The sequence below is a fragment of the Chenopodium album genome, chromosome 25, assembly GCF_948465745.1.
Source record: "Chenopodium album chromosome 25, dcCheAlbu1.1, whole genome shotgun sequence".
Taxonomy (NCBI): Eukaryota; Viridiplantae; Streptophyta; class Magnoliopsida; order Caryophyllales; family Amaranthaceae; genus Chenopodium; species Chenopodium album.
Window position 1 is genome coordinate 34,932,891 of NC_137858.1, and position 23,650 is coordinate 34,956,540.

Here is a 23,650-nt window from a genome sequence, read left to right on the forward strand (position 1 = left end):
AGAATTCTATGTTTTTGTTACCATGTTCACATTGCACCTAACTCACCTGTAACTCTTTCATATGATGATGTTTGATCCTTGATACACCTCTATCAGCAATTACAAGGGGACGACAAACACGACCTCCATCAGATGCAATATACACACAACACTGCAAAATAACAAGTTTATTAGATTCACATATCATAAGGCACCGGGTAAAAGCAAATAACGTCACACCAGAATGAACAAGCTACATAAATTGTAAAATTATCAAGAATAGTCTTTCCACAAAATGACTGTGACACTAAAGATCCAATATTGCCTACGATATTTTCAAGTAATAGAGTAAAATTTCTATTTTTTATAGTTCAATTCACAAAGAATTGAGCCAATTGCAGATGAAACACTGATATCATCAAGACATTAGACATCTAGAAGCAGAAGGCACGGCATTTAAATTACAAGTGGCATATTTTGCGCTCTCGCCCAAGAGATTCAAGACTTTAATATCAACAACATTAGGTAGGCTCTCAACGTTACCATCTCTTGTCATATATCTCTTCCATTATGCCATTTGAATTTAGTCTTTTATTTTATTCATTTGGGCCCTTTTCACTTCACCTTACAAGAATAATATTCATCATAAATAAGTTCTAATCGGTAAAAAGCAATTCCAATAGGTAAAATTTAGCTAAGATCTGTAAGAATTGTTGATTTTATACGACAAAAAATTATAGTGATTCTCTAAAATTTAGAAAAATAAAAATCAGTTTCAACAAATAAAAAAAGCATAAACATCAATTTCAACAAGTAAAAATAAATAAAAATAAGTTGAAATCACTAAAAGAAATTTGGTAAAATAGTTTCTGTTAAAAAGAAAGCAGTTGAAGAAAACAGAGCCCTAGTCTAGACGCCAATGTCCCAACCAAGTGTCACCACATAGGTTAAATTTGGCTAAAACATAATCCATGGCACAAGTCTGTCATCATATCTTTAGTGGGAAATATATGGGTACATCATCAAGTCTTCAATACCGACAACTGTAGTGAGGCACATCATCACTGAGGCATAAAAGCATGTTACTGAAGCACAACAGTCAATAGAGATGAAGGCAGATCTCACTAAAACAAAGAGGGATGAATCATAAATAAAGAGGCTTGAGAAGGGACAGGCTGTTAAAGTTTATGCCACACAATAACTGACAATAAAAGGCTTGACGAGTAAGAAATAAGCAAAAAGTACTTCCCAAACATAGGCTTGACAAGTTGAATAAAAAGTACTTCCCAACAAAAGGCTAGACAAATTAAAAATGCAAAGAGAATAGTCATTCAATCAATTCCTTCTTAAAGACTAATAACCAACATGCTTTCTTACAAACTGACAAATATTATGCCAATCAGTGACTGACAAACTACTTACTACTACACTAGCAATTTTAATAAAGGCTTTACAAAAATTAATTAGATAAGCAATGATACAGATCACACAATTACATAATAATCCAAGCCATATAACCTTATAATAAAGCAACAGAATAATCATAAGATACATGTTCAAACAAGGCTAGGTAAAGAATTATTATCAGTGGCTTAGAGCAGAAATACCTGCTTCTCATTAACAAAAACGCTGACAAACTCGCCAATCTTTCCAGATCTCCTCAATCTTCTCAGGGAAGAGGCGAAATGCTGATTTAAAAAGAGAAAGAGAGATTAAAAAATCACAATCCTAACAAAACATTTATAGCAGCTAAAATACTACAGAAATACTCTTCATTAAACATAGCTCCACAGATAGTACTCGGCCTTAACACACCATATTTTTTACTAAAATATAAAAATGGATGTCAGGATTCATATGTCTTTGGGCTTTCCTTGACGTATAACTAAAAAAATATACATAACAAACATCATAGATAATCAAAGATACTAATGGTCAGAATCATGCATTGGAAAATGTGTCCGGTCAAAGTAGAACAACGATAAAGTTCAGGAGTAATAGATAAGCCAACAACTTATCCACTAGACTCTATGTAGAGCCTGGTGTGACAATTAAATTGAGACAGAGGGAGTAGTAACCACATATACCTGTGGCCTTCTATGCTTGCCAAGAATGAGCCCATTGAAAATCACAAGAAATGAATTTGGCGAGTGCAGTTCTTCTCCAGAGAGTAGTTCCAGGTCCTCAACACCGAAACAGTAACACTGTAAACAATTTTCAGATATAGAAAGAAAAGATAAATAACAGGAAAAATAGACATTTTTTTCAGATATAAAAAGAAAATGATAAAGTGCAGGAAATATAGGCAAAAATATTACCAATAAAATAAGAATTTTGGGCCTTGCATAAATGTGATACAATGGTAAAAAAATTAAGAACAGTGTCAAATTTATTCTAGGAAAAGAACCACGATAGCGAGTAAAGGGGGATCCTGCTACCAAAAATAAAATATGACGGTCTGTATATAATAGTTAATCATAGTTTTGAATCATGGATGTGGTCACAATCAAGGTAACTGTCGCGAAATCACATTCGTTGGCTATGCCGCTATGCGAGTGCTTTGTGGCAAATGTTCTACTTTGTATAATGCAGTTGTAATGAGGTAATGCAACCAAGACTTAAACCATGCTATACATGGCAACATTTTCATTTTGGGATATTGTTAGTATAGTGGAGAACTTACGTGATGAAATCATGCCTCTTACTTTGTCAAATTCAAAATTGAGAAAGTGAATTGGAAAAGTAATCTAAAAAAGAACCCAGAGAACATTGCTAAAAGCATACCTATTTTCAATTGCTTGGAAAGTTGACAATAAGCTACTGTTATTATTGATAAGGTAAGTTGGTAAGGCGATGAAAGACGCATTTCTTCAATTTCAAAAACTTACCTCTTAAGCTCTTATCAGTTACCACTACAATTTTTAGATTCTCTATTTCAGATGTTTCAATGTGATTGCCATTAGTATTTCTTTTCCCTTATATGCATTTGATGCACTACTGCAATCTTATTGGCCCTTTGCATTTACCTAATATGTATCAACAGTCTACCAAGTTGAGCATGAATTGAGATAGATAAACAACCCACACCCAAACATCTAGAGGTCTTAAACATGACATGTGAGATAGTGGGTTCAACCTGATTTGCTCCTGGCCAACTTAGTGGGTTAAGGTCTCCAATATTGTCATGTATACATCATAAAATTAGTATAGTAGGCTAACAAAATCCATCAACCTATCAAACTTTTCCTGGAAATATATTGATGACTTAAATATTGTCCTACCTAAGGTGGCCTCAACTTCTGATAATTACAAGCAAATGGCTTGTCCTGTGAATTTTTTCAGATAGAAATTTACTACAATCCCCCATTGGCAAACAAAACTGTGCATAATAAAGAAATGAAATCGCCAAATTCAAACATTATAAGTTTGTTCTTGGATGAAACACGAATTAACCTTTAAGACATTGCTGATGTGACTTTTGCAAGTGCTCTTTTGCTGCTTCTTTTCACAAATTTAATCACCTTTAAACTTGGTATTTCACATATTTCTTTCATAAATCTTGATTCTTGTAGAGTTAGCAAGCTTAAGCAACTTGGTAAGTCATAGGCTCATAACTTAGGTTTAAAAGGCAATGTGACTTTTGCACTTTTCATCACGTTTGTTTGACCAAATATTATAATTTATACATCAAGAAAAATATAGTCATATGGGGTCTTATTAGATTGTCTTGTAATATGCTTTCATTATATTAACTTTCTAAAAATAATTATTCATATTAAATTATAGATATTTAACACATAAAATGTGCTTTGAGATGTGTAATTTCATCCTTGTTGGAATATTACTAGAACAGAGTAGGTAATAAAAATTACAAACGGTCCTTTTCAAGGAAAAAAAAATTATAAAAGGTAGTCATTTCAATAAATGAAAAAGGAAAGGTAGTTAAAACCCATCGTCACCAAAGTGAGGCCACCTAATTGTCTAGAGGAGACATTTTAAAAACATAGACAGCAACTAGATTTTCCCTTTCCAAACTCTCCTATACCCTTTCTCTAATGGTATGTTCTCTCCTCTTAATTTGAATAATGCCTAATACTTACATGTCCCTCACTCTTATCTACTTTGCTATTAAATTTCTACCAGTGTTAACTTATACACAAGTACAGGATTGGAATTAGCTGCCAAAGTTGTCTTTTTGGGCCAAAAATAACAAAGATTTAGTATAATTTACCTTTTACGACAATTTACAGTTTGCAGGGGATATAGACAAATTAGATAACAATGGTATCTACAATAACTTGGTGGAGCAAAAAGGAGAGAGTAGTATAATACTGAAAGATTATAATAAGTTATACGCTAAAAGTTAGGGTCATGAACAGAAAATGACTGCTTTCGAATAACCCATTTGGTAAATAACCTGACTTGAACCTAACCTATCTGACGTATTTAATTCAACTTTAGAAGAGTATGGTATAGACTACTGAATCTGTAAAAGTTCATGAATTACTGCAATAAAAACGTACCAAAGATACTAATGGGCCTTCCTCTTCGTCAGTGGTAACATGAGTCATCAACGCCAAGTTCTTTACCAATCCACAAGATTCACCTTCTGGCGTATCACATGGGCAGAGCATACCCCACTGCAACAGGAAAACACAATTTTCTATTCAAGACCTGAAGCATAAAAGACTTATAGTTGCAGAGCTAAAATCTCATAGAAACCATGACCTGGCTAGGTTGTAAAGCTCTGGGTCCACTAACTTTCCTCGACTTCTCAAATTGTGGTTGAATTTTGGTAAGGAAGCCCAATGCTTGAATGTAAGATAGCCTAGCAAGTACCTACCATATCCACAGGCTCGATCACTAAAACCTTCGTTATATCAAAAAACAGTAATTTACTAAAAGTTGTAGATACAGGAAAGAAGAATGAAACCTGTGTTACACCTTTCCTGTCAATCCTGAACCGCTTGATGCACCAATTGCCAGTTGAAAGAGCTCTTTCTAAACCAAAGCTAATAGTATCTTTTATTATATGCTGAAAAGATTAACAGAAACTCAGAAAGGGAGCAGAAAATCAAAAAAGACAGAAAATATTACGTATAAATCAAGTCGCAATAAAAAACCAGAATTATATGCTATGAAGATGCTTTTATTAAAGAATTAATGCTATAAAGATGATTAAAGAAGACATCAAAAGAGAAAATGATGCACATTGAGATATTACATTTTAAAACTACAGTATAAAATCAGATATCATAAAAAAAAAAAAAAAAAAAAAAAAAAGACTCCATCAAAAGAAATAAAATGGCACCAAATTTTATGCCTCCATTAATGCTAGAGGTTGGCAGCTCATACATATGGCTAAAAAAAAATTTTCAGCTCTACAACATGAGCAGTTGCACCCAAAAGATGTAATTTGACATTTGCGAAATGCAATTCTCCATTAAATGCATGGTAAAACAAAAAAAATAATACCTCCTCAGTTTATTATTTTTATCAGACAAGTTTTAACTTTTAATACTATTCACAAACTTTACTTTGACTAGCTTTTGTGATTTATAGCTATAGTATTACATAGTCATGGGGAACTTGTTTAAATCGTTTCTATTTACATATTATTAATATCAACTATTAATATTTTTTAGATGTTGATATTTAGAGATTTTAATCACTTGTGTGTTGGAGTGTGATAAAAGAAACATGTCAACTGAAAAAGAACATCAGAAGTAGCATGCTAGAAATGTGGTCTTCTGTGGGTGCACATACCAATAGCACAAATAGAAAACTCAGCAGAAAAGATGCAGATAAGATGCAAAAAAAAATGTCCAACTGAACCATCCATGAACTTTTACCTGAGAAAAATCAAATCTGCTTGACCGACTTTTTTTAGTTAATACTGCATCCACCTTTCTTCCAACTTCAGTAATCATCGTTTTGAACAAGTCCTAAATTTATCATCATAGTTTAGTTCAAAAAATTAAAGAGATAAACTCTATGATGTACATAGAAATAATGTCCAGTGCATATAAAACAATACCTCAAAAAGCGTTGCGAGTAACTGTCCAGAGAGTTCAAACCGCTTGTTCCCCACATAATCCTAGCACAAGCAAAAAGCTAAAACTTCAGCAGTCAAAAGTGTGGACATCAAGTCGTCAACACTGCACATACAGTAAACACACCTTGTCATCTACTGCAGCTTTATTTAAAAATGCCTCTAACATACGCCTCATCATCACAGCAGCGTATAAACACTTGGCACGAAAGCTGCTCCCATGCATCTGCAAGAGGCAGGACAAGAGATTAATATGAAGTTCTAATATAAGCCTCTCAATAGAAACACCAATCTAAATTGGAACTGAAAGGAACTGCATGTGTTGAAAACAAGAGTTAGCATAACTAACCGGAACATGTGCAATAAATATATCCTGTAGTATTTTCAAAGCTCTATCTTCCTGCAATTGACTTGTTACTCTTTGTCAGGAACAGCATAGAAAGATTCCATAATTGAAAAGGTTAAGAGGGACAAAACATCACCTTTTCAGATTGAGCACTGACAAATTGTGGTTTTTTGACCTGAAACAGGTAATTAACTAAATTAAGCAGCCAGGAGAAATCAGTCATAGATGATTGGGTCTAAACTCTAAAGAGTATAATCTAAAGGCTTTAAAAAGATAATTTTAATTTAACAACACCCATTCCTTATATATCATTTAGATAATATAAATCCAGTATGCAGTAGAAAATAAAGAACATTTTGAAACGCACCAATAACATTCCAAGGAATAAAAAAAAAATAAAAAGATAAGAAGAAGTTCAAAAACATGTTTCAAACACGGTGAATATGCAGATAATATTACTAGAAACAGTAGTGATAGACCTGATAGTTAAAAAACAATTAAAATTTAGGTGTGGATATATTCACTTTATAGTCCAATGAGTAGCCTAGATTCAGTACAAATAGACAAAGAATGCAGCTAAAAAAAAAAAATCAACTTCTTCAAAAACAAATTTACGACACATGACATCATGCCTTTTCATTTCATAGGATTAAAGTAAGCCCTTCACAATTGCTGCGCATAAATAGCAATCTGAAAAAGGACAAAAATCTAATATGGGTGAAAAAACCAAGCTGCCTCAACTAGCACTAACAATTAATGGAGTTGAAGTAGTATGGAGTATAGACTTACTGAAACACACAATATGACTGCTAAAAGTATCATTCACTTTTGGAATTAAATACAAGATAGTGTAAGGAAATGAACCATGTAGTGTAAGATTATGCAACTTCTAGGGAAGACTATCCCCGATATTATAAATGCCAGCACAAACAAGTGTAATTGACAATTTAAATTAGTACAAACAATACATACCTTTTTCTCAAGAAATTCAAGAGCTTGTCGTTGTGTTTTTACACCAAAACTTGCACATTCCTAAAACACAAACGTAATCAACAATTTATATTGAAACATGAAACAGGATTAAGCATAAACACATAGAAGCACAAAGAATATAAAACAATCAGCAACTTTACATGATATACCGTGAGGACAAAGAAGTCGCTTATAGTTAATATAATAACTTATGTGACCTATTTTAAGAGACGTGGAATTGATTTAGTCCTTCCCGTTTCAATAAACATGTTTGCTGAAAAAGTTTAAAGGGAAGATACATGTCAGAATGAAGCATCCTTTTCTCCAAAATTTTCAGATCCTTTACTGGACTGAAATTACATTAACTGAACTGGAATTAATTTTGCTAAGCTGAAATTGTTTTTACAGATTCTCTATTATAATTTTTTCTTTAGAGTTACTGATTTTTGCTCGGCTGAAATTAATTTTACTGAAGTGGACTTATTTTTACTGAAATGAAATTATTATTACTGAACATTATTTTTTAAAAGTGAACTGAATAGGGCTTAAATAGGAACAATCATCACCCACCATCTTAAGACCTACAAACTTAGATCATCAGCTAGACACTTTTTTGACGACATTAACTAGGGTCCAGGAGCAACTGGCCATCGTCAATCAGCCGTAGTAATCATCACAACACCAGCCATAAAAAATTTCCCTTCGTAACAAATAATTAGCCAGATATCAATCACCAGAAACAAGTGAACAATTGGAAACCAATCTCCATCATCAGCAACCAAGCAGTTTGGGGCTAAAATCTAATCACATGCCAGGGAAAAAAAAAATCAAGAATAAATAAGATAACAAAGTTTCATTCACTAACAAAATATGGAAATCAAGAGGGATTCCAGAAGTGTGCCATAACTTAGCAAAACTAAAGAACTCAAACCACATTTACATCTAAGAGGGACATAATCTACCAGGAAAAATTACACTAGCATTATACCAAAGAGAAGCCATATATAAAGATGATATCCCTTTGATGCCTAAATAGAGTAAAGACTTATTACCTATCCATATACACAACTACTCTATACTCAATTACTCATCAAGTTTCATAACTCTTTAATTTCCATCAGTTTGAAGTCTTCGAACCTTGCAAGTACGTAAGTATTTTGGCACAAGTAATTAGTGCTTCGGTACTTACTAACTAGTTGACAGAAACTAACCTTGCCTCCTAAGACCCCAACGAACATAGAATATAAGTCGCCAGTAGCTACGAAAATAAGACTATTTATTCCCTCCATTTTATTAAGTTTTTCCCTCTTTCCATTTAGAGTCCTTCCATGAAGTTCCTGGCAATAATATTTATTACCTACTTTCCAAGGAAATACTATTATCTTACCCCCAAACCCCCCCCCCCCCCAATTTGGTCCACTTTATGGGGCTACATTTCCTATTACACTATATCTTTCTCATGAAAAAGTAATCACATGATATGTTCCATGGACTCAAGTACCCATGTCTGACACGGGTACATGTCCAAGCGTCTGATTTGGCTATTTTGTGTAGATAAACATGCCTAGTAATTTGATAAAAACAAATTAGAGTTTAACAATAGTTACCTCAATAGAAGGCAATAGTAAAGCACTATAGCGTGGATCTCGTCCAATCATTTGTACAACTTCTTGGTCACTCTCTATTCCCATAGCCTTCATCACCACCATAATCGGAACCTAAAGGACAGGCATAATTTACTTACAACTAACATCAATTAATGATAAATGTATATGTTTAATGTAAGACTAATATAACATGTAAGAAATACCTTATTTTGAAACCTATTGAGGTGTAGATATATCTTCTCTTTTTCCATCATTATAACAGTTTTACTCCTTAATGTTGCACCCAGACTAGTAACAGATGCAACCAAACTGGCACATAAAATTATTATTAGAAAGAGTGCTCAACCTGACCATCTTTTGTTTGTCAGGCAATCACAGAATAGTTAAATAATTAATATTTCTTACAAATGCAAAGAGAAAGTAAAAGTGTCATGCCAATACAATAATTATATTAAGCACCTAGGGAAAATATGAAAAGTAAAGTTCATGTCCAGATTCAGAAAAGTGATTTATCAAACAGTGATGACCTAAGATTAGTAATCTAACTTCAGAACAATTTTTGGATTCAGTGAACAACTAAATCCTAGCAATTACCAGCAGTCATACGGAGTATATCTAAACCATCAACAGTCAAATTGAGACAGCTAAAATATGTCAAACAAATACTACCTCCGTTACATATTAGTTGCAACTTTCAGCTTGACACGGATTCTAAGACAAAATTTCATAATAGTGGATTAATGAATTAAAGACTAAGTAATTAAGCAAGGTAGGAGAGAGAAAGTGAAGGTAATTAATAAATTACCCACCACCATCAACAACACCCACCCCATCACCGTCGGCCACAGCAGCCATCCCACCACCGTCGGCCACAGCAGCCATCCCACCACCGTGACCAGCAACCACACCGAAACCACCCACCTCACACCCTGAAACCACCCAATCTCAACCCGAACCGCCGTAAAACCACTCCCTCTCCACCTGAACAACCCCGAAATCACCCCGAAACCACTCCAATTTTAGCTCGAACTCTAATAACTACCCTCAACCATCTCGAAACCGTACTCTCTTAGAGCAAACCACCACAAAACAACCACCCTCACTCACCCCCAAAACCACCCACATTCAACCTAAATCGCCCCAAAACTCACCCTGAACCAGCCCTAAACCACCCTCACTCACCCTAATTCGCCCAGAAACCGCCTCGAGCCACCCCAAACTAGCCCACCCACCCCTTCAACCTTCAGATCTAAACGAATTTTTTTTTCCTAAAAAAAAAGAAGAGAGAAAAAGGAACACAAGAGGAGGAAGGAGGCGACTTTGATGGTGGTGATGAGCATCAACGACGTTGAAGCTAGTGGTTGTTTTGGAAACGACGACGTTGAAGGTGGTTGATCTAGAGACGGCGACGGCAAAGATGGGTCTGATTTTTCGTGGGAGATGATGATTTTTGATGATGGTTGAATTAATTGGGTGATATTATTATGTTAAATAAGTTAGATTAGGAATATAATGAAATCTGATTTAGGTAGCTAATTGTGTTTATGAACTCTTTAGTAAGGGTATTGTTGTACTTTCATTGAAAAAAACTTACTACAAAAGGAAAAAAATGGAAAGTTGCAACTAATGTGTAGCACCCCTAAATGGCAAAAGTTGCAACTAATATGTAACGGAGGTAGTATGAAGATCACATAATAAAAGGAAATTTACAAAACAAATATGAAGATCACATAATATAAGGAAATTTACAATATTTTCAAAAACCGAGGAAGTATCAAAAATTCAAAACTATAAAAACCATTTTTAATCAGCAAAACAAGTGTCAAGCCTAATAGGATCTACAAAAAATTGCTCAATCAATCAATCAATCAATCAAAGCCTTAATCCCAAAAGTGGGGTCGGCTAACATGAACCAAATTTGATTATTCCGTGTAGTCATCAACATAAATCTTTCTCCTCCATCCCTTACGATCCAAAACTTCATCCTCACGTAAATCCATGCACTTCATATCCTTCCTCACTCCTTCCAACCAAGTCATCTTTGGTCTCCCTCTTCCTCGTTTAATCCCTCCATGGTCCCACTCTTCCACTCTTCGCACCGGTGCACCCTCGGGTCTCCGTCTTACATGTCCAAACCAACGCAGACGATTTTCCCTTAATTTATCTACAATGCCCGCCACACCTACTTTCTTGCGAATAACCTCATTTCTGATTCTATCTCTTAAAGTGTTTCCACACATCCACCTTAACATGCGCATTTCCGTAACCTCCATCTTTTTAATATGCTCTTTCTTAGAAGCCCAACATTCTGTACCATAGAGCAACACTGGTCTTATGGCAGTCCTGTAGAATTTTCCCTTCAACTTTAAGGGAATGCTGCGGTCGCATAACACTCCCGTGGCCGCTCTCCATTTAAGCCACCCTGACTTAATCCTGTGGGTCACGTCTTGATCAATGTCACCATTCTTCTGGATGATCGACCCTAGGTACTTAAAACATTCACTCATGGTCAAATCCTTTCCATCCAAACTCACCACTTCATTGCTTGTCCCCCTCTGAGTGCCAAAACGACATACCAAATATTCAGTCTTACTCCGACTTAGCTTAAACCCTCTAGATTCCAACCTTTGCCTCCATTGCTCCAACTTGACATTAACCCCATCCTTAGTCTCATCCACCAAAACGATATCATCTGCGAACAGCATACACCATGGAACCTCATCTTGAATTGGTCTAGTTAATTCATCTAGAACCGTTGCAAAAAGAAAAGGGCTTAATGCAGACCCTTGATGCAATCCGATTGTAATAGGGAAATCTTTTGTCAACCCTCCGCATGTCCTCACATTTGTTGACACATCCCGATACATATCCTTAACTAGGTCTACATACCTTCGTGGGATACCTTTCTTCAACATTGCCCACCAAAGTATCTCTCTTGGCACCTTGTCATATGCCTTCTCTAAATCAATAAAGACCATATGAAGATCTTTCTTCTTTACCCTATAAAACTCCATCATTTGTCTTATCAAATGGATTGCCTCCATAGTAGATCTCCCAGGCATAAAACCAAATTGGTTATCTGAAATGCTTGTGCATGCCCTCAACCTTTGTTCAATCACCCTTTCCCACAACTTCATAGTATGGCTCATAAGCTTAATTCCTCGATAGTTAGAACAATCTTGAGCGTCTCCTTTGTTTTTATAAACCGGGACCAAGGTGCTCTTCCTCCAATCTTGTGGGATCCTTGTAGCCGTCCATATCTTGTTGAAAAGGTTTGTTAACCAATCAATACCAATCTTACCCAAACACCTCCACACCTCTATCGGTACCCCATCAGGGCCAACCGCCTTCTTAGGTTTCATCTTCCTCAGTGCAATCTCCACCTCTACTCTCCTAATCCTTCGCACATACTCCATGTTGATTTCTTCATCACTCATAGAGGTATCTCCTATCACAACTCCATTACTTCCATTAAATAATTCATCGAAGTACCCCTTCCACCTGTCCTTGATGCCCTCCTCTTGCACTAGGACCATTTGGTTCTTATCTTTGACACACTTCACCATGCCAATATCCTTCCTTGCCTCTTGTTTTGGAAACGACGACGTTGAAGGTGGTGAAGGATATTGCTCAAGATTATCCAAATAGTGATGAAATAGCAGGCCCAAAGGTCCTGCCCAGACCCAGGGCACGTTGCTGACCTCTATTTTTACTTGGTTCATGATCCCAGGTGGATGTGGTCATAAAACGGAAATTCTAATTATATGAGTAACAACAAGAGAGAGAGAAACAAAAAGGGGAATCAATGTGATAGGATATATGACATCTTAACCAAACAAGGAGACATTGCAGAAAAAATATGAAGCTTACATAAATCAGATATTTTACATTATTTAAAGAAAGGAGGAAGTATTAAAGTGATAAATACCATTTTTAATTAGCAACACAAGTGTCAAGCCATTAACTTAAGTTTATTTAGTATAATTTTGAAATTAATATTTATAAAAAATTGCTCAAGATCAGTATATGTCCAGATATATATATGAATAACAGCATCAATCACGTATATAAGTAAAATGAAAATCATAAATCTAATATTGAGGTTGGAAAGGATAGGCTATTAGTCTAGTCTACTATTAAGGCGGGGAAATAAGGATAATCCTTTTAAAATTATTATTTCTTCTATGTGAGGAAAAAAGGGGGTCCATAACTAACAACCCATCTTTCACAACCTCAAAAAAAACATAGAGGAAAAGGTTTAACTAGCAAATAAATAAGAAACAACATCATACACTGAACTCACTTTCCCTTGTTATCAACTTCAATAATTATTCTGTTATTTGAAAGCTGCTCTTGAATCAAAATCACCTGCAAATAAATAAATTATGATATCAATGAGCCTGCCTTACTCACTAAAGGGAAAAGCTATTCAATGACTTTATATAATGGTACTAAAGAATTATATTTACAAAAAAAAAACAAAGATGTGTCACCCATACATAAAGGAGGGGAAATTAAATAAAAAACATATCACGCCCTTGACTCCTTGAGCAACCATGAATCAAATTTTAGACAAAATCATGATAAATCAAGTATCTCTTGATACCTAATACTTGACCCCAATAATACAAAAGCCTTGAATGGGAACTTGAAACCCTAAGGGAATATAACAACCTCAAGTATCCGTCTTTCTCTCCAATGCACCACCAATTTGCCAACAAAATCATATTCCACATTTTAGCAAGCCTTTTTGCATTTATCTTTCTCAAGCTACAGAAGCATCTTTTATAAAATTAGGCTGAACAAAACTACTGTAAGTGTTAAAGAGGGAGGGGAAAAAAGGAAAGAAGAACTAAAGGTGACTAAAAGACTCTTTCTCCTTAAAGCACAAACTACACCACCTTGCAACAAACATTCCCCCTCTTAAAGAAAGCCTTTATTGGGATCTTAAGTCGTCCAAGTGGGAAAGGTAATAATAGCAGGGAAGACCATTGGAAAATTCCTTTCAAACATAAAACAAAAAGGAGCAATTCTTGCTATGTTGCTAAACCATCTCATCATTTGCGACCAAAAATGACTTTTAAGCAAAAAGATGTTCCAGAAATCCTTTAGATCAATGATCAAAAAGTCTTAAAGAAGTATGATTTGTAAAATTGTATATAGTAGTCGTAAAATTGTATATAGTAATAGGAAAGATTGTTCTTATGGTCCTAAGAAAAGATATAGGATACAGAATAATATTGTACTAAATACATAAATAAAGGATTGTAGATTAAAATAAAATGGTATCCATGATGTTATCCACAAATCCAAGTGATGATTGGAACTCGATACAAATTTCATCACTGGGCTCCAAACATCCATCATCCTTGAAAAGAAAATGAATCAACTATAAAGCTATGTCACATCATGCATGTGGATTTCCCTAGAGTCAAATAAGCTAAAGTAGCAACGAAAGGAAACACCAAGTTTTATGTATTAGCTGAAAGAATACTAAAAAAAGGAGCAAAGAATACAACACCTTCTCATTTCCTTTCACAACAAAATACCCTCCTGGATCAAGTGGGCATTCACCTGATGAGAAAAACAAAATCAATGTTGTAATGTCGCCGAGAGAGCAAATGAACGAAAATGCAACCAGATAAGACAGTGACAAACCAAGTTTGGCTAGCTCAGTCTCATCCTTCCCATATAACACACAGTAACGACTTCGTAACATGATAGGCATTCTTCCTATAATTACATCTTTCTGCCAAATATGAAAAATATTGAAGTGAAAAGCATTAATAACTAATGTTTAATTATGCAAAACTCATGCCCAATATCACAGACATACCTTCTCACAGAGTTGCTTTTGACCACCAGTTTCAGTAACATACTCTATATGAGCTTCTATAGGTGCCGCATACCTGCCATAATACAACAATAAAGCCTTAGTTTCAAACTGATTTTTGGGATGATCACAATAAGATTTTTTGGATTTTTCCATGCAACCTTCTGATTCAACCACCACATAGGTACCAGGGTTTATATGTCAAAAGAATAGATGACTTAGATGCTGAAATTGATAAACCACTTTAATAGAAAAAAATATTATTTAAAGAGTAAAAAAAGAAAATGGCATTTTTAGTCCTCATTTAAAAACTGCCGTTCATCTAAGCACTAACGCCAGTCAATCAACAAACTACCACGTATAATAAATCTACATCAGAAAGTAAGGCCAAAATTTATAACTCATTTCTCTACCTATCAAATTATTCTTTAGGTTGTTGATATCTACAAAATTTCGCAAATATGGTAGAGTTAATAAGAAAGATAAAAAGAAAAATGAATCTAGCTCCTACAATATGCAAAATACTCTAAGAAAAAATGTCAGATGATGTACTCCATCAACAACTTAAATATTGCCAATATGTGGCTTTGGACGTGAATGTCTAGTGTTGTAGGGTTGCAGCCTCATGGACCTATCCCCTAAATATTCAAGAATCTTTCTAAAATTCCACAAAACTTTATAGAGCTCCAACCTCATCTAAACGAAACAGCCAAGAATGAGGAAGCGAAAAGCCATGTAGAGATTGATGACTGCCAAAAAATATGAAAAAGCTACCACTTTTACCGACTTGCATTGGTATGAGACAAAAGGGAAGAAAAAATGATCTGCAAAAAGACTATGTGGCTCGTCATCCACAGCTTTCTAATAACTAACTCCAAAGGTCCCCATTCAAAGCATGAATAAGGAATGCCAATAATTTTTTCTTTGCATGTAAGTAAAATGTGTGCTCAAAGTTTAATACATAAATAGTGTAAAAAGACAACATGATTCAATGAAAAAATAGAGGATTTACATAATAGAACCATAAGGATGAACAAAATCTAAAACCAATAAGGTAGAAGGGTACAGTTACGAACGTCATATTTGATAGTCTGCACATCTGAGGATTGATCTTCTCGAAAACACCGTCCAAAACAATAGATGGTTCGCCAATCTTAACATCTAAAAACCTGTAATAGATAAAACCCAAAACATTGACAAAGAAACAGCAAATATTTCATTAAGATAAAACAATTAAATTAAATAAATACATGAAAGAATAAGAATGTTTCACTTCAAAGTGGCGTGGATTCAAGCAGTAAATAGCATAATAACATTAATAAGAGATTCAAGCGGTAGAGATAAATACTTGAGATAGATTCCGCGGTCAACATTGGATCGAATTTCATTGTTAACTCGGACGATCTTCTTAATCCCAGTACTTATAAAATAATTGTAAGAATCCAAATGTTCCTTCACTAACCCTCTCATCTATACAAAAAACAACACAACAATACCCAAAAGTCCAATTATTAAGTATGCTCCAAAACATATAATGTAGAAATTTCATGAAATAAACCCAGTAATACCCAGAAACCATAATCATTCAAACCTTTCGTTCAAAACAACGAATTAATCATCAAAAAAAAAAGAAATAATCATACCTTCAAAAACTCAGGAATGAGTTGAAATTTATCAACACTTGATTTTATAGGGGCTGCTAAAGATTGCTTATCCATCCTGAATTACACATTACACCAACAATTACAAAACACAATATTTAACTAATTCCATAGTAGTATAGTACAATCCTAACATTGAAGGATTCTGCAATACATTAGAAACAAAATTTGATTAAATTATCAAATAATTAGGGAAATTTGATTGAATAATCAATTAGGTTCATAATTGTATTTTGTAACAACAAAATCGCTGGTTATAAGCGTAGTAATTAGAACCAATAGTTGAGATATTCGAACCCTAGCTTACTACACTGACAATTGAATTATATTAAACCCTAGATTGTGGCAACTTACTTGAGAAGCTGCTTCAATGGAGAACTTCAAGTGCGCTTCAGTGGAGAACGAACAGAGAGAGACTGAGAAAGAGGAAGAGGAGGAGGAGGTTTGTTTTCTTATTGACAACAATAGGCCTTGGAGCCTCATTAAAAGGCCCCGACCCGACCCACCTCTAAATGGGTCAAATCTGTCGAACTTATAAATTGGAGTCGTCTAATTATGGATCTCGTATACGGTACGCGGGCTTTTGGTGAAGCACTAAACAAAAATTCAAAATCTTTAAAGGGTGGGGTTGAGAATCGCAAATTTTGGCTGAGGTCGTGCTTAACCATCGCTGGCTAAGGCCGTGTCCAGCAAATGAACATTTACTAGAAAAAAAATGAACATTTGTTTCTGAACATTGCATTATATTAAAATGAACATTTATAAAATAAGAGTAAAATAAAGAGAGTATGAAATTGGGAAAAAAAAAATGTACATTTAATATTATATAACTGAACATTTCAGTTGTAAATAACAATAAACCTATGATGTTATTGTTTATTCATCAACATTATTTTAAGTTTCAAATTAAATACCTTTATTTGTTCAATTTTCTTGAATGAATATCATGCAATTGAGCTATATGATTTAATATTTAATACCAATTAAATAAATCAACAATATGTTTTTAAATAATGAACAAAATGCTAATGTTCATTGAACATCCTTTATTATAAAAACAAACATTTTATACAACTGAACAAACACAAAAATTTGTATTTCGTATTAATTAAAAAATAAAACGAACATTTATTTTTTATAAGAGTGAACATCATAACACATGAAAATGAACATTTATTTTATAAGAATGAACATTATATTGCATGAAAATGAACATTTAATTATTAAAAAATACAAAATTATGGTAAAATAGGTTTAGCTAGAAAATGTTCATTTTTACTACATCAAATGTTCAATTTGGCAGTGACCTCAGCTAGTGTTGGCTGAGGTTGACCTCAGCCATTAACTATTGGTTGAGAATCCATTTCATGATCTCGTGAAATCGGGAGAGAAGCTCTAAGCCTCTAACAACTTGAGCTATCACTATGTGCTTGTTCGTGATCGTTTTTTTCTTTTTAATGACAAAAAACCATAACACAAATATCATAGGGAGGATGAATGGATGATTTTAATAAATTTCACCTTTTCATTCTTTATATGACAAATATCATGTAACTAGAAAATAGAAAACTACACTGAGATCGATTGGATATAGTTTTAAATTTTTTGGTTTTGATCCAACTTGAAACTATCGGGGACCCAAATATACCCAGAAAATATCGTGTGTAATTGTTGCATATGCTAAATGGTATAGCCTACCTTCTCTCAACTAAAAACTAGGAGGGGTTTGTGGTTAAATACTTTTTTTTAAGTACTTGAGTCGGGACAATTATTAAATAAATCAACTTTTGTGGTGGGTTGTTATATTAACTGGTACATTGAACTCGAAAGTTTTTTAACCAAAAATCTTTTTTATAACTTGAATTTTGGTAAGACTATAATTTTATTTTTGTAATGATTATTCTTTCATGTACCTGAGAGGCTAAAATCGTATCTATAACACTTCTGATTTTCTAACTAATAAAAAGATAAATACAAGAAAACAATTCACCTTAAAGTAAACTTATGGAAACTTGCACGTAATTCAGAGTTTTCACCGCTACACTTAACCACATTGTTAAATGTTGAGGCTTATAAAATCTCAACTATACAACTCAATTATTTAGAATGTGGTATCGATTACACCTTTGCAACCTTATTATAAATTATTATCTAACACTTGAGCTCCTTTAAGTTGAATATAGCATAGCCTAAGAGCACTCTTACTCATGGGCATATTTTTGCCCATGAGGAGAATTATTTGAAAAAATAGGTATTGTAGGTACACATTCATAGGCATTAAAAAAAATGACCATGAGGAATTGGACATTTGCTCACATCAATGGCAAAAGGAAAAGCTACATTAATGGTGAGACATAAATTAAAATAATAATAATAATAATAATATAAAAAATAAAAAATAAAAAAAAGAGCTTGAAATTTTAAACAAAGAGTGTGGATAAGACTCCTAAAATAGGAGAGAGAAAGAATAGTGTGAGGTTTTATTTTAGCCTATGAGTGTGTGAGAAGTTAGAAAAATGTAATTTTCATGAGAAAAAGTGGAGTGAGAAAGTGGGAAAAAACACAATGTCATTTATTTACAATCCCCCCACCCCCACCAATGAATGACAGTGGTCTAAGGTTGTTGCTTCGGGTCATAGACGGATCCCAAGGGTGGCCAGCCCGGGCCACGGCCCGCCCCCATGATTCAAAAATTGTATAATACAATTAAGTTGCTGCAAAATTTGTTGGAGACAATTTGGCTGAGTTAGTTGCATCATTTCCTATATCTTGCTTAGAACTTGAGATCGAAAACTACAGCCCACAATTTTTTATTTTCATTTTTTTTTCCTTTCTTATTCATTGCCGTAGAATTTTAAAAGTTAACTTATAAATATGGCTTAAAGATCCGGCCCAGTCCATATTAAATTCATAGATCTGTCCTTGCTTGGGATGTGAATTAGCGCATGAGATGGGGGTGAGGACAGTCATCATTGAAGGCGATTGTTAGATTAATGTTATTCAAGCTCTAAGAGGCAAGTCTACATGACCAGGATATTTTTAAAAATGTGCACTTCTTTTGATTGTTTTATGTGATTTTTTTGTGAAGCGTGGTGGGAATAGGGTAGCACATGAATTGGCTCATTTTCAACCATGGAAAGTTGGCTAACAAGTGTTGAATTACTAAAATAACATAATCACGACTTGCTTTTTTTTTTTTTTGGTGTTTAGAGAGCCACAAGGCCGGGATGAGAATCGATCCCAAGATCTCTTAAAAACCGGAGGGGAGCTCTAACCACTAGAGTTATCCCTCACTCTCTCACGACTCGTATTTTTTATGTCACTTTTTTTTGTTTTTTACAAGAGTATTTATGTCACTTCATCTGATTTATTAGTATAATAATGTCCCTTGTGGATTATTTTGGAGAAAAAAAAAATAAATTCTCACTCCATTAAGTCAAAGTACATTACAATAATTCGATAAATTCCAACTCCATAGTGGCAAAACCAAAAGGGGCTAGGCTAGGCCATGGTTTCCCCGTGGTTTAAATTTTATATGAATTGTTGCAACTTTTCAAGTTACTTATACCATACTTTAGTTGGTAGGTGAGTAATTAGACAGTTCCAAGATCTCAAGTTCAAAACTCATCCCTTATCAACTAACTGAGCATAAAAACCAAGTAAACAACCATTTAGACATCTAGGACTTGATATAAGCACCTTACCGAATACCAAGTAAGCAAACACTTTATTGCTAACAATAGTTTTGATTTTGACAACCATTTAGAGATTATAATAAATTAAAGTGAAATTTATTGGTGGTTTTATAATTTTAAAAAAAATATATTTTTTTTTTGGTAAATATTATTAAACATTATCAAAACTCATTAAGAAATATGTAGTAACCTAAGCTACATTTTGTACTTCATATTAGTTTGTTTTATTTGTTAAAGGAATTTTTATCTATCATTAAAAATTTCTTCAAGGTAAATGATAGGCCGTCGTCGAGCCTACCAAAGATAAAGTCCTATCTTGGTCTCACTAGCTATTAGCAAGGGTAAGAAAGGGTCGAACCCAAGAGAGGCGTTGAATCAACCACCGAGATATTATTGTTTAAATAAGCCAAATGAAGTCGAAATTGGGTTGGTTTAAGTAACTTCTACTAGTTCAATCAACTAACACTAATAGGATACTAACAAATATTAGGGAATTCTAGGGCTCGGGTTATACCACTCAACTTCATTACAAATCACAATTAGCATGTAACAATCAAGGTAAAATAAGGGGATAGTATAGGGGAAGTCATCTAAAGCACCCAACTACTCTCTCAAGCTAGAGGGATTACTTGAATCATGAATACAACCTACTCTCGTGGTCACAAAGCATAAAACAAGTATTAAAGCATAATCACGATGACAAAATATTCCCTTGACTGGAAATTCCTATTCTCATGGAATTTCAAGTCAATTAAGCATAAGGGAGCTAACTCAAGTTCATCTCTCGATCCTTCGTTGAGAAAGCTTTGATAAATAGTTCTAGCAATGGCCATATACAAGAACTAAGCAATTAAACCACTTAAGCTCAACTAATTAACACCCAACGATTACCAAATTAGCACATACAACAAGTGATTAGTGACTACATTGAGGGTTTTACCCAAACCCTAGAAAATTAGACTACTCACAATCCATGGAGATTAAATCAATTAAGAAATTCAAGCTACTCATGAACAAGATTCAAACTAAAGATTAAGCCAATTAACAATCTAAGCATACAAGAATTAAGCAAATAATTAACAACTAAAGCATTTAAGATGGAAGAGAAGAGTAAGAAATGTTACTAGAAGCTTCAACTTTGAATAACAATGGTGGAACTTGTCTTCTACAATGATTGAGATTGAAATTTCCAAGCTAATAATTAGAATTTAACTAATGATTTGAGAGTTTTTTTTTGTTTCTAAGATTACAAACTAAGAGGAAAGCTCCCCAAACTTCGCTCTCCTACAAATGAGCTAAGGGGGGTATTTATATGACCCCCAAATAAAAAGGACGGAGAAAACAAGAGTCGGGCTGGGCTGCAGGTCTGCACGGGCGTGCCAGGCTTGGCACGGACGTGCAGCCTACTCTACACGGTCGTGCCACCTTACGCACGGCCGTGCATAGCAAGACAGACAGTTCAGCTAGGTACTGTTTTGGCCTGGGAATTCTGCACGGACGTGCCAAGTATGGCATGGACGTGCAGACCTTGGGCTGCAGAATGATGCGGGCTGGGCAATCTGCACGGACGTGCAGTAATATGCACGGGCGTGCTGCTTGTCTTGCACGGGCGTGCTGATGTCTTGCGCGGCCGTGCATGCTCTGGCAGAAGGTTCTGTTTTGCTGGAACACTCCTGCACGGACGTGCAGGATATGGCACGACCGTGCTGGGTCTCTTGGGCCCTTTTTCCACCTTTTCTTCGGTTTTGCTCCTTTGTCTCGGCTTCTAACCTCGGTTTATTATCCATATGCTTCAAATGGTCGTCTTCGAACCTAAAAACTCAACAAAAACACTAACAACCCGTGAAGCAAAGGATACACAAAAATTGTACGATAATAGAGTAAAAGTGAACCAAAACGCCAATTTATCAAGTAAACAAGGTTCAAAATCACCCTAAAATCATATCGAATAACAAGTTATCAGTAAACACATGTTGTGGTTTTGAAATTGCTATGTATTTTTGTGTTACATATTTTAAATATATAAAACCTATATGAATTATGGATGGGTAAATGAAAGAATGAGATTATATTGAAGTATATACTTCGTATATAAGTTCAATTAAAGATTTAGAATTTTTGAACATAAATTTTTGTGAGGAAACATTGATGATCGTTTTTAATATGACATGACCCCGCATCAATATATATATTAAAACTCATGGCAAGACATGTTGTTTTGCCATGTGTCACCAATTTTGCCATTTGGCATATGATGTGTCGCCAAATCATACCATATCATTAATGATTGAAAACTCCATGCATTAACCTTTATGTATTAATGATTAGTTTAATTGATAAACTCTTCATATGCATAACAATTTCCCTTGTGATGTAACTCCATAATAATTACGCAATAATAAAGTTTGTAAGAAATTAAACATTACTCCACTTTGATTTTGTGCATTAATTCATAAAATTGTAATTATAGAGTAAAAGATTTTTGTGCATTATGGAGTAGTATATATTTTGACATCAAATTTATAAAGATTTGATTCATCATTTTATTTTATTTTATTTATTTTTACAACAAGTTGATTTTAATGCAAAAAAATTATTCTTAAAGTCAAACCAGTTCATACAAGCAACAAATTTTTTTTTTAAAAAAAAAAAAACCATCTAAGCTCTCAATGACAAACAAGCCAAAATATATATAGTTCGATTAAAGTAATAAATTTATAATGACCCGGGGCATCGTCCGGGCCAATAACTAGTTATTTATCAAATCATGATGACACGTGGCAAGAATAACAACACGTGGCATGATTACAATTTTTGCCATGACTTTTAATATAGATATAGATATAGATTTACTACAAATTTCGCATACACTTCTATTACATAAAACAATTAGTAAAGCTGCTACATAAACACCCAAATGCCTATAAGACATACGTTGATACAGATTACACCTTAATGGGCTTTGGATCCCTTTTTTTCAAAATCAATGTTTGATTAAATCACATACTCCCTCCGTGTTTTTTTAAGTGACACACTTTTCATTTTTGGCCGTGTTTTTTTAAGTGACACACTTCCTCTTTTAGAAATTCCTTATATTTTAATAATATATCTTTACCCCACTATTTCTTACTTTATCATTTCTCACTCCTTTCATGGTCCCCACTTCCTCTCACATTCTTAACTTTATCATTTCTCACTCCTCCAACCTACTCCACTAACATCTTATTTTATTAAAGTCAATAAAATCTCCTAAAACTCTGTGTTGGTCAAACTGTGTCACTTAAAAAAACACGGAGGGAGTATCAAATTAGACCAATTTGCATCAGATTGGAAAATTTTATATTCTTAAGATGAATTTTAATAGTCTTTGTTAAATTATTGGATGTAAAAATATTTACAATGGCAAAATGATAAAAAGGAATTTAATTACTTTAAACCGACTAATCTATGAGGAAGCCTCATGAGATACAAGAATTGTATTTCAAAATAGCAAATAAGTAAATAT

General features: G+C 34.1%; 1 protein-coding gene across 1 annotated transcript in view; it reads right to left on the minus strand.

The window, feature by feature from the left end:
- LOC145613093 (DNA-directed RNA polymerase III subunit 2-like) overlaps positions 1-16,890 on the minus strand; it is a 31,005-nt gene extending 14,115 nt beyond the window's left edge. The window contains exons 1-22 of the mRNA XM_081668148.1: positions 16,805-16,890; positions 16,433-16,508; positions 16,138-16,259; positions 15,866-15,958; positions 14,793-14,865; positions 14,615-14,705; positions 14,478-14,530; positions 13,260-13,324; positions 9,160-9,265; positions 8,957-9,067; positions 7,350-7,409; positions 6,514-6,552; positions 6,381-6,431; positions 6,159-6,257; positions 6,017-6,076; positions 5,832-5,924; positions 4,913-5,014; positions 4,708-4,818; positions 4,503-4,619; positions 2,067-2,183; positions 1,587-1,667; positions 47-151 (exon numbers count right to left, since the gene is read on the minus strand). Coding sequence (XP_081524274.1) covers positions 47-151; positions 1,587-1,667; positions 2,067-2,183; positions 4,503-4,619; positions 4,708-4,818; positions 4,913-5,014; positions 5,832-5,924; positions 6,017-6,076; positions 6,159-6,257; positions 6,381-6,431; positions 6,514-6,552; positions 7,350-7,409; positions 8,957-9,067; positions 9,160-9,265; positions 13,260-13,324; positions 14,478-14,530; positions 14,615-14,705; positions 14,793-14,865; positions 15,866-15,958; positions 16,138-16,259; positions 16,433-16,507 — 1,824 coding nt within the window. The 5' untranslated portion in view covers position 16,508; positions 16,805-16,890. The remainder of the gene's footprint in view (positions 1-46; positions 152-1,586; positions 1,668-2,066; positions 2,184-4,502; positions 4,620-4,707; positions 4,819-4,912; positions 5,015-5,831; positions 5,925-6,016; positions 6,077-6,158; positions 6,258-6,380; positions 6,432-6,513; positions 6,553-7,349; positions 7,410-8,956; positions 9,068-9,159; positions 9,266-13,259; positions 13,325-14,477; positions 14,531-14,614; positions 14,706-14,792; positions 14,866-15,865; positions 15,959-16,137; positions 16,260-16,432; positions 16,509-16,804) is intronic.
- Positions 16,891-23,650: the final 6,760 nt, after the last annotated feature.